Raw genomic sequence first — 15,000 nt, 5'->3', positions numbered from 1 at the left:
GTTTGTGTGTGTGTGTGTGTGTGTGTGTGTTAGAACGTGTTTGTATGTGTGTGTGTGTGTGTTAGAACGTGTTTGTGTGTGTGTGTGTGTGTGTGTTAGAACGTGTTTGTATGTGTGTGTGTGTGTTAGAACGTGTTTGTGTGTGTGTGTGTGTGTGTGTGTTAGAACGTGTTTGTATGTGTGTGTGTGTGTTAGAACGTGTTTGTATGTGTGTGTGTGTGTTAGAACGTGTTTGTATGTGTGTGTGTTAGAACGTGTTTGTATGTGTGTGTGTTAGAACGTGTTTGTGTGTGTGTGTTAGAACGTGTTTGTATGTGTGTGTGTGTGTTAGAACGTGTTTGTGTGTGTGTGTTAGAACGTGTTTGTATGTGTGTGTGTTAGAACGTGTTTGTGTGTGTGTGTTAGAACGTGTTTGTGTGTGTTAGAACGTGTTTGTGTGTGTTAGAACGTGTTTGTATGTGTGTGTGTGTTAGAACGTGTTTGTATGTGTGTGTGTGTTAGAACGTGTTTGTATGTGTGTGTGTGTGTGAACGTGTTTGTATGTGTGTGTGTGTGTGTGTGTTAGAACGTGTTTGTGTGTGTGTGTTAGAACGTGTTTGTATGTGTGTGTGTGTGTGTGTGTTAGAACGCGTTTGTATGTGTGTGTGTGTGTGTGTGTGTTAGAACGTGTTTGTGTGTGTGTGTTAGAACGCGTTTGTATGTGTGTGTGTGTTAGAACGTGTTTGTGTGTGTGTGTTAGAACGTGTTTGTATGTGTGTGTGTGTTAGAACGCGTTTGTATGTGTGTGTGTGTTAGAACGCGTTTGTATGTGTGTGTGTGTGTTAGAACGCGTTTGTATGTGTGTGTGTGTTAGAACGTGTTTGTATGTGTGTGTGTGTTAGAACGCGTTTGTATGTGTGTGTGTGTGTTAGAACGCGTTTGTATGTGTGTGTGTGTGTTAGAACGCGTTTGTATGTGTGTGTGTGTGTTAGAACGCGTTTGTATGTGTGTGATAGAACACATTTGTGTGTGTGTGTTTGTGTGTTAGAATGTGTGTGTGTGTTAGAACGTGTTTGTGTGTGTGTGATAGAATGCATTTGTGTGTATGTGTTTGTGTGTGTGTGTGTTAGAACGTGTTTGTATGTGTATGTGTGTGTTAGAACGTGTTTGTGTGTGTGTGATAGAACACATTTGTGTGTGTTTGTGTGTTAGAATGTGTGTGTGTGTGTGCGCATGTGTGTTAGAACGTGTTTGTGTGTGAGTGAGTTGTGTGTGTGTGTTTGATGGTGGTCTGAGAGCCACCCCCCCACACCCCCAGCATCCACACAGGCGGCCATCATTATGCTTTATCACCTCAGCTGTCTGAGTAATACAGGCTGTGTGTGTGTGTGTGTGTGTGCGTGTGTGTGTGTGTGTGTGTGTGTGTGTGTGTGTGTGTGTGTGTGTGTGTGTGTGTTAAACACCTAAGTCTTTTGTAACCGAAAGTCTCCTTAAACAGCCAGTGGGGTCAGAGCCCCAGTACACAGCAGGGCAGGAGAGTGGAATAAAGTGTGTGTAACAGTGCTGGCTAATTAGCATAAGCATTAGCACTGGTGTTAGCATTACTGTCCATCTGACTGCTTCTCATTTATTTCTTAATCATTTAACAAGATAAAACAAGCAGGGACACTATAACTCTATAACTCACACACACACACACACACACACACACACACACACACACACACACACACACACACACACACACGTTGCCACAATACACAATACTTACTATTCTTTCTTTGTTTTCACTTCTGGTTTTACTCTGAAAAAGTCAAACAGTAAAATAACAGTCAGCAAAAACACTAAAGATAAAACGTGTCTGTGTGTGTGTGTGTGTGTGTGTGTGTGTGTGTGTGTTAAAGCGACTTACCTGCAGTCACAGTGTGTGTGTTCTGTGAAGCTCAGCAGAGTTTTGTGCTCTCCTACACCTGGTTTTACTCTGTACAACTACACACACACACACACACACACACACACACAATTGGTGTTTGAGGTCCTCACTTTAATCTCAGCTCACTAGGGTGCAAAAGCACTTTGTGTGTGTGTGTGTGTGTCCTTTACCTCCAGTGTAATGTTCTTTGTGTGTGTAGGAACACATTCGAGTGCTTCATCATTACAGCAGCCTCCACAGCGCCGCAGCACCACGCAGGACGGCAGGTAGGTGACGTGTGTGTCGTGTGGATACTCGCGCTGGACATCCACCAGCATCTCCCTGGGATTACACCTGCTCTTACTGTACACCTCCATAAACGCCAACACTGTATACACACACACACAGGGAATATTAACACACTGCACTGGAGCTCTGCAGAATGCCACAGTGACCGAACACCTCCACACTCAACACTTCACCTGGACACTCTAACTCACTGCCTGCTCTACTTTATGCCTTTTTCCTTCGCAGGCGCTGGGTCAGTTCCGCTGCTCAACATTTCCTGAGCAGATTAGCACAGTGCTAAACACAACACAAAGTCCATTATACTGAAGGGGGCCATGTTACCTAAGTGTCACCCCCCCGTGTCACTGTGTGTTTATTAACATCACTTAATAAACACATTACCATAAACACACTCGCTATCAATGTATTACAAAGTAATCAGAACATGCTGAAGTAATGAAACTTCAATGGACTAATGGACTGGATGGAACCAGACACCAGAAAGATGTTCTTCCTTGGATTAGAGAAACACAGCACTTTCTAGGAACACTTTTAATTTGGAATAATAATGAATCGCACACTCAGTGTTTATAATGATTTATAATCCCACTCTCAGTGTTTATAATGATTTATAATCCCACTCTCAGTGTTTATAATGATTTATAATCCCACTCTCAGTGTTTATAATGATTTATAATCCCACTCTCAGTGTTTATAATGATTTATAATCCCACTCTCAGTGTTTATAATGATTTATAATCCCACTCTCTGTGTTTATAATGATTTATAATCCCACTCTCAGGGTTTATAATGATTCATAATCCCAGATGTCACCCAGATGAGGATGAGGTTTTCAGTCTGGTTCCTCTAAAGGTTTCACCCTCATGATTGAGTAGAAGAGCAACAGACGTGAGACTATACTCTGAATGTCTCATGATATTAATGTATTGCAATATTGATATCACATGATCATCAGTCCTGCTGTACACACACACACACACACACACACACACACACACACACACACACAGATCCACTGCTGTCTAGTGACTGTGACCTTGGGGATTGGTTGATGAGCGACTTGGCCCTCACTACAGAGCTGTGGTCAGACGAGGGCGGAGGTGTGTGACAGCTGAGTTAAAAAGCTGCAGCCTCTGTTACTGATAAGCTAATGTTCAACCACCACCTGCCCTCAGGGACACACATTATACACTGCAACACACACTGCACTATTCACTATACACTGCACTCGTCAGACCACAGAGACATGTTACAGGGAACAGGTTTACTTCATCAGTTTTCAGGCTTGTGATGCTGTAACTCACACACACACACACACACACACACACACACAGGGCATCTAATATTAATTACACACTCACCTTCATTCTCACTTTTTCCCTCCTTTGGTATGTAAGCCGCCTGCCGAGAGAAAACAATCATAATCAGTATGTGTGTGTTTGTGAGGCAGAACATTCACCAAATCAGGTATTTACAGATTAAACACACACACACACAAACACACTAACACTGTAACACACACTAACACTGTAACACACACTAATACTAACACACACTAATGCTAACACACACTAATGCTAACACACACTAACACTAACACTGTAACAAACTTACACTGTAACACACACTAACACTAACAAACTTACACTGTAACACACACTAACACTAACAAACTTACACTGTAACACACACTAACACTGTAACAAACTTACACTGCCACACACACTAACACTGTAACACACACTAACACTAACAAACTTACACTGTAACACACACTAACACTAACAAACTTACACTGTAACACACACTAACACTGTAACAAACTTACACTGTAACACACACTAACACTGTAACAAACTTACACTGTAACACACACTAACACTAACAAACTTACACTGTAACACACACTAACACTAACAAACTTACACTGTAACACACACTAACACTAACAAACTTACACTGTAACACACACTAACACTAACAAACTTACACTGCCACACACACTAACACTGTAACACACACTAACACTAACAAACTTACACTGTAACACACACTAACACTAACAAACTTACACTGTAACACACACTAACACTGCCACACACACTAACACTGTCACACACACTAACACTGTCACACACACTAACACTAACAAACTTACACTGTAACACACACTAACACTGTAACACACACTAACACTAACAAACTTACACTGTAACACACACTAACACTGTCACACACACTAACACTGTCACACACACTAACACTAACAAACTTACACTGTAACACACACTAACACTGTAACACACACTAACACTAACAAACTTACACTGTAACACACACTAACACTGTAACACACACTAACACTAACAAACTTACACTGTAACACACACTAACACTGTAACACACACTAACACTAAAACTTACACTGTAACACACACTAACACTAACAAACATACACTGTAACACACACTAACACTGTAACACACACTAACACTAACAAACTTACACTGTAACACACACTAACACTGTAACACACACTAACACTAACAAACTTACACTGTAACACACACTAACACTGTAACACACACTAACACTAACAAACTTACACTGTAACACACACTAACACTGTAACACACACTAACACTGTAACACACACTAACACTAAAACTTACACTGTAACACACACTAACACTAACAAACTTACACTGTAACACACACTAACACTAACACACACTAACACTAACAAACTTACACTGTAACACACACTAACACTGTAACACACACTAACACTAACAAACTTACACTGTAACACACACTAACACACTTACACTGTAACACACACTAACACTAACAAACTTACACTGTAACACACACTAACACTAACAAACTTACACTGTAACACACACTAACACACTTACACTGTAACACACACTAACACTAACAAACTTACACTGTCACACACACTAACACTGTAACACACACTAACACTAACAAACTTACACTGTAACACACACTAACAAACTTACACTGTAACACACACTAACACTAACAAACTTACACTGTAACACACACTAACACTGTAACACACACTAACACTAACAAACTTACACTGTAACACACACTAACACTAACAAACTTACACTGTAACACACACTAACACACTAACACTGTAACACACACTAACACTAACAAACTTACACTGTAACACACACTAACACTGTAACACACACTAACACTAACAAACTTACACTGTAACACACACTAACACTAACAAACTCACACTGTCACACACACTAACACTAACAAACTTACACTGTAACACACACTAACAAACTTACACTGTAACACACACTAACACTAACAAACTTACACTGTAACACACACTAACACTGTAACACACACTAACACTAACAAACTCACACTGTCACACACACTAACACTGTAACACACACTAACACTAACAAACTTACACTGTAACACACACTAACACTAACAAACTTACACTGTAACACACACTAACACTGTAACACACACTAACACTAACAAACTTACACTGTAACACACACTAACACTGTAACACACACTAACACTAACAAACTTACACTGTAACACACACTAACACTGTAACACACACTAACACTGTCACACACACTAACACTGTCACACACACTAACACTGTCACACACACTAACACTAACAAACTTACACTGTAACACACACTAACACTGTAACACACACTAACACTGTAACACACACTAACACTAACAAACTTACACTGTAACACACACTAATACTAACAAACTTACACTGTAACACACACTAACACTAACAAACTTACACTGTAACACACACTAACACTGTAACAAACTTACACTGCCACACACACTAACACTGTAACACACACTAACACTGTAACACACACTAACACTAACAAACTTACACTGTAACACACACTAACACTGTAACAAACTTACACTGCCACACACACTAACACTGTAACACACACTAACACTGTAACACACACTAACACTAACAAACTCACACTGTCACACACACTAACACTGTAACACACACTAACACTAACAAACTTACACTGTAACACACACTAACACTGCCACACACACTAACACTGTCACACACACTAACACTGTCACACACACTAACACTGTCACACACACTAACACTGTCACACACACTAACACTAACAAACTTGCACTGTCACACACACTAACACTGTCACACACACTAACACTAACAAACATACACTGTAACACACACTAACACTGTAACACACACTAACACTAACAAACTTACACTGTAACACACACTAACACTGTCACACACACTAACACTAACACACACTAACACTGTCACACACACTAACACTGTCACACACACTAACACTAACAAACTTACACTGTAACACACACTAACACTGTAACACACACTAACACACACTAACACTGTCACACACACTAACACTAACAAACTTACACTGTAACACACACTAACACTGTAACACACACTAACACTGTAACACACACTAACACTAACAAACTTACACTGTAACACACACTAACACTGTAACACACACTAACACTAACACACTAACACTAACACACACTAACACTAACACACACTAACACTAACACACACTAACACTAACACACACTAACAAACTTACACTGTAACACACTAACATTAACACACAATAAAACTAACAGGCTTACACTGTAACACACAAACACTAACACACACTAACACTGTAACACACACTAACACACACTAACACTGTAACACACACTAACACTAACAAACTTACACTGTAACACACACTAACACTGTAACACACACTAACACTAACAAACTTACACTGTAACACACACTAACAAACACTGTAACACACACTAACACTGTCACACACACTAACACTAAAACTTACACTGTAACACACACTAACACTGCCACACACACTAACACTGTCACACACACTAACACTGTCACACACACTAACACTGTCACACACACTAACACTGTCACACACACTAACACTAACAAACTTGCACTGTCACACACACTAACACTGTCACACACACTAACACTAACAAACATACACTGTAACACACACTAACACTGTAACACACACTAACACTAACAAACTTACACTGTAACACACACTAACACTGTCACACACACTAACACTAACACACACTAACACTGTCACACACACTAACACTGTCACACACACTAACACTAACAAACTTACACTGTAACACACACTAACACTGTAACACACACTAACACACACTAACACTGTCACACACACTAACACTAACAAACTTACACTGTAACACACACTAACACTGTAACACACACTAACACTGTAACACACACTAACACTAACAAACTTACACTGTAACACACACTAACACTGTAACACACACTAACACTAACACACTAACACTAACACACACTAACACTAACACACACTAACACTAACACACACTAACACTAACACACACTAACAAACTTACACTGTAACACACTAACATTAACACACAATAAAACTAACAGGCTTACACTGTAACACACAAACACTAACACACACTAACACTGTAACACACACTAACACACACTAACACTGTAACACACACTAACACTAACAAACTTACACTGTAACACACACTAACACTGTAACACACACTAACACTAACAAACTTACACTGTAACACACACTAACAAACACTGTAACACACACTAACACTGTCACACACACTAACACTAAAACTTACACTGTAACACACACTAACACTAACACACACTAACACTGTCACACACACTAACACTAACAAACTTACACTGTAACACACACTAACACTAACAAACTTACACTGTAACACACACTAACACTAACACACACTAACACTAACACACACTAACACTGTCACACACACTAACACTGTCACACACACTAACACTAACAAACTTGCACTGTAACACACACTAACACTGTAACACACACTAACACTAACACACACTAACACTAACACACACTAACACTAACACACACTAACACTAACACACACTAACAAACTTACACTGTAACACACTAACATTAACACACACTAACACTAACAAACTTACACTGTAACACACACTAACACTGTAACACACACTAACACTAACACACACTAACACTGTCACACACACTAACACTGTAACACACACTAACACTAACAAACTAACACTGTAACACACACTAACACTGTAACACACACTAACACTAACACACACTAACACTAACAAACTTACACTGTAACACACACTAACACTGTCACACACACTAACACTGTCACACACACTAACACTGTCACACACACTAACACTAACAAACTTACACTGTAACACACTAACACTGTAACACACACTAACACTAACAAACTTACACTGTAACACACACTAACACGCACTAAGACTAACAAACTTACACTGTAACACACACTAACACTAACACACACTAACACTGTCACACACACTAACACTGTAACAAACTTACACTGTAACACACACTAACAAACACTAACACACACTAACACTAACAAACTTACACTGTAACACACACTAACACTAACAAACTTACACTGTAACACACACTAACACTAACAAACTTACACTGGAACACACACTAACACTGGAACACACACTAACACTAACAAACTTACACTGTAACACACACTAACAAACACTGTAACACACACTAACACTAACAAACTTACACTGTAACACACTAACACTGTAACACACACTAACACTAAAACTTACACTGTAACACACACTAACACTGGAACACACACTAACACTGGAACACACACTAACACAGGAACACACACTAACACTGGAACACACACTAACACTGGAACACACTAACACTAACAAACTTACACTGTAACACACACTAACAAGCTTACACTGTAACACACACTAACATTGTAACACACTAACACTAACAAACTTACACTGTAACACACACTAACACTAACAAACTTACACTGTAACACACACTATCATTGTAACACACACTAACACTAACAAACTTACACTGTAACACACACTAACACTGTAACACACACTAACACTAACAAACTTACACTGTCACACACACTAACAAACACTAACACACACTAACACTAACAAACTAACACTGTCACACACTAACACTAACAAACTTACACTGTAACACACACTAACACTGTAACACACACTAACACTAACAAACTTACACTGTCACACACACTAACAAACACTAACACACACTAACACTAACAAACTTACACTGTAACACACTAACACTAACAAACTTACACTGTAACACACACTAACACTAACAAACTTACACTGTAACACACACTAACACTGTAACACACACTAACACTAACAAACTTACACTGTCACACACACTAACAAACACTAACACACACTAACACTAACACACTAACACTGTCACACACTAACACTAACAAACTTACACTGTAACACACACTAACACTAACAAACTTACACTGTCACACACACTAACACTGTAACACACTAACACTAACACACTAACACTGTAACACACACTAACACTAACAAACTTACACTGTAACACACACTAACACTAACAAACTTACACTGTAACACACACTAACACTAACAAACTTACACTGTCACACACTAACAAACACTGTAACACACACTAACACTAACAAACTTACACTGTAACACACACTAACACTAACAAACTTACACTGTCACACACACTAACACTAACAAACTTACACTGTCACACACACTAACACTGTCACACACACTAACACTGTCATACACACTAACACTAACAAACTTACACTGTAACACACACTAACACACACTAACACTGTCACACACACTAACACTGTAACACACACTAACACTAACAAACTTACACTGTAACACACACTAACACTAACAAACTTACATTGTAACAGACACCAACACTAACAAACTTACACTGTAACACACACTAACACTGTCACACACACTAACACTAACAAACTTACACTGTAACACACACTAACACTAACAAACTTACATTGTAACACACACCAACACTAACAAACGTACACTGTAACACACACTAACACTGTAACACACACTAACACTAACACACTAACACTGTCACACACACTAACACTAACAAACTTACACTGTCACACACACTAACACTGTAACACACACTAACACTAACACACTAACACTGTCACACACACTAACACTAACAAACTTACACTGTAACACACACTAACACTAACAAACTTACACTGTAACACACACCAACACTAACAAACGTACACTGTAACACACACTAACACTGTAACACACACCAACACTGTAACACACACTAACACTAACAAGCTTACATTGTAACACACACTAACACTGTAACACACACTAACACTAACACACTAACACTGTAACACACACTAACACTAACAAACTTACACTGTAACACACACTAACACTAACAAACTTACACTGTAACACACACTAACACTAACACACACTAACACTAACAAACTTACACTGTAACACACACTAACACTGTAACATACACTAACACTGTCACACACACTAACACTAACAAACTTACACTGTAACACACACTAACACTAACACACACTAACACACACTAACACACACTAACACACACTAACACACACTAACACACACTAACACTAACAAACTTACACTGTAACACACACTAACACTAACAAACTTACACTGTCACACACACTAACACTGTCATACACACTAACACTAACAAACTTACACTGTAACACACACTAACACTGTAACACACACTAACACTAACAAACTTACACTGTCACACACACTAACAAACACTGTAACACACACTAACACTAACAAACTTACACTGTAACACACACTAACACTGTAACACACACTAACACTAACACACACTAACACTAACACACACTAACACTGTCACACACTAACACTAACAAACTTACACTGTCACACACACTAACAAACACTGTAACACACACTAACACTAACACACTAACACTGTCACACACACTAACAAACACTGTAACACACACTAACACTAACACACTAACACTGTCACACACTAACACTAACACACACTAACACTGTAACACACACTAACACTAACAAACTTACACTGTCACACACACTAACAAACACTGTAACACACACTAACACTAACAAACTTACACTGTAACACACACTAACACTAACACACACTAACACTAACACACACTAACACTGTCACACACTAACACTAACAAACTTACACTGTCACACACACTAACAAACACTGTAACACACACTAACACTAACACACTAACACTGTCACACACTAACACTAACACACACTAACACTAACAAACTTACACTGTAACACACACTAACACTAACAAACTTACACTGTAACACACACTAACACTAACACACTAACACTGTCACACACTAACACTAACACACTAACACTAACAAACTTACACTGTAACACACACTAACACTAACAAACTTACACTGTAACACACACTAACACTGTCACACACTAACACTAACACACACTAACACTAACACACACTAACACTAACACACACTAACACTAACAAACTTACACTGTCACACACACTAACAAACACTGTAACACACACTAACACTAACACACTAACACTGTCACACACTAACACTAACACACACTAACACTGTAACACACACCAACACTAACAAACGTACACTGTAACACACACTAACACTGTAACACACACCAACACTGTAACACACACTAACACTAACAAGCTTACATTGTAACACACACTAACACTGTAACACACACTAACACTAACAAACTTACATTGTAACACACACCAACACTAACAAACGTACACTGTAACACACACTAACACTGTAACACACACTAACACTGTCACACACACTAACACTAACAAACTTACACTGTAACACACACTAACACTGTAACACACACTAACACTAACACACTAACACTAACACACACTAACACTAACAAACTTACACTGTAACACACACCAACACTAACAAACGTACACTGTAACACACACTAACACTAACACACACCAACACTGTAACACACACTAACACTAACAAGCTTACATTGTAACACACACTAACACTGTAACACACACTAACACTAACACACTAACACTGTAACACACACTAACACTAACAAACTTACACTGTAACACACACTAACACTGTAACACACACTAACACTAACAAACTTACACTGTAACACACACTAACACTGTAACACACACTAACACTAACACACTTACACTGTAACACACACTAACACTGTAACACACACTAACACTAACAAACTTACACTGTAACACACACTAACACTGTAACACACACTAACACTAACACACTAACACTAACACACACTAACACTAACACTAACACACACTAACACTAACACACACTAACAAACTTACACTGTAACACACTAACATTAACACACAATAAAACTAACAGGCTTACACTGTAACACACAAACACTAACACACACTAACACTGTAACACACACTAACACACACTAACACTGTAACACACACTAACACTAACAAACTTACACTGTAACACACACTAACACTGTAACACACACTAACACTAACAAACTTACACTGTAACACACACTAACAAACACTGTAACACACACTAACACTGTCACACACACTAACACTAACAAACTTACACTGTAACACACACTAACACTAACACACACTAACACTGTCACACACACTAACACTAACAAACTTACACTGTAACACACACTAACACTAACAAACTTACACTGTAACACACACTAACACTAACACACACTAACACTAACACACACTAACACTAACACACACTAACACTGTCACACACTAACACTGTCACACACACTAACACTAACAAACTTGCACTGTAACACACACTAACACTGTAACACACACTAACACTGACACACTAACACTAACACACACTAACACTAACACACACTAACACTGTCACACACACTAACACTAACAAACTTACACTGTAACACACACTAACACTAACAAACTTACACTGTCACACACACTAACACTGTCACACACACTAACACTGTCACACACACTAACACTAACAAACTTACACTGTAACACACACTAACACACACTAACACTGTCACACACACTAACACTGTAACACACACTAACACTAACAAACTTACACTGTAACACACACTAACACTAACAAACTTACACTGTAACACACACTAACACTAACAAACTTACATTGTAACACACACCAACACTAACAAACTTACACTGTAACACACACTAACACTGTCACACACACTAACACTGTCATACACACTAACACTAACAAACTTACACTGTAACACACACTAACACACACTAACACTGTCACACACACTAACACTGTAACACACACTAACACTAACAAACTTACACTGTAACACACACTAACACTAACAAACTTACACTGTAACACACACTAACACTAACAAACTTACATTGTAACACACACCAACACTAACAAACTTACACTGTAACACACACTAACACTAACAAACTTACACTGTAACACACACTAACACTGTCACACACACTAACACTAACAAACTTACACTGTAACACACACTAACACTAACAAACTTACATTGTAACACACACCAACACTAACAAACGTACACTGTAACACACACTAACACTGTAACACACACTAACACTAACACACTAACACTGTCACACACACTAACACTAACAAACTTACACTGTCACACACACTAACACTGTAACACACACTAACACTAACACACTAACACTGTCACACACACTAACACTAACAAACTTACACTGTAACACACACTAACACTAACAAACTTACACTGTAACACACACCAACACTAACAAACGTACACTGTAACACACACTAACACTGTAACACACACCAACACTGTAACACACACTAACACTAACAAGCTTACATTGTAACACACACTAACACTGTAACACACACTAACACTAACACACTAACACTGTAACACACACTAACACTAACAAACTTACACTGTAACACACACTAACACTAACAAACTTACACTGTAACACACACTAACACTAACACACACTAACACTAACAAACTTACACTGTAACACACACTAACACTGTAACATACACTAACACTGTCACACACACTAACACTAACAAACTTACACTGTAACACACACTAACACACACTAACACACACTAACACACACTAACACACACTAACACACACTAACACACACTAACACTAACAAACTTACACTGTAACACACACTAACACTAACAAACTTACACTGTCACACACACTAACACTGTCATACACACTAACACTAACAAACTTACACTGTAACACACACTAACACTGTAACACACACTAACACTAACAAACTTACACTGTCACACACACTAACAAACACTGTAACACACACTAACACTAACAAACTTACACTGTAACACACACTAACACTGTAACACACACTAACACTAACACACACTAACACTAACACACACTAACACTAACACACACTAACACTAACAAACTTACACTGTAACACACACTAACAAACACTGTAACACACACTAACACTAACACACTAACACTGTCACACACACTAACAAACACTGTAACACACACTAACACTAAC

General features: G+C 38.6%; 1 protein-coding gene across 2 annotated transcripts in view; it reads right to left on the bottom strand.

Annotated features, from left to right (window-relative positions):
- Positions 1-15,000, bottom strand: part of vegfaa (vascular endothelial growth factor Aa) — a 34,189-nt gene that overhangs the window by 13,494 nt on the left and 5,695 nt on the right. For both annotated transcript variants that reach the window (XR_009207489.1, XM_058418677.1), the window contains exons 2-5: positions 3,562-3,601; positions 2,083-2,279; positions 1,892-1,968; positions 1,751-1,783 (exon numbers count right to left, since the gene is read on the bottom strand). Coding sequence is in view for 1 of the 2 variants with exons in the window: in XM_058418677.1 (XP_058274660.1) it covers positions 1,751-1,783; positions 1,892-1,968; positions 2,083-2,279; positions 3,562-3,601 (347 nt within the window). In the remaining variant the exon portion in view is untranslated. The remainder of the gene's footprint in view (positions 1-1,750; positions 1,784-1,891; positions 1,969-2,082; positions 2,280-3,561; positions 3,602-15,000) is intronic.

The sequence above is a fragment of the Hemibagrus wyckioides genome, linkage group LG20, assembly GCF_019097595.1.
Source record: "Hemibagrus wyckioides isolate EC202008001 linkage group LG20, SWU_Hwy_1.0, whole genome shotgun sequence".
In the NCBI taxonomy this organism is placed as follows: Eukaryota; Metazoa; Chordata; class Actinopteri; order Siluriformes; family Bagridae; genus Hemibagrus; species Hemibagrus wyckioides.
The sequence above is the reverse complement of the archived record's forward strand: the minus strand, read 5'-3'. Positions and strand labels throughout refer to the sequence as shown.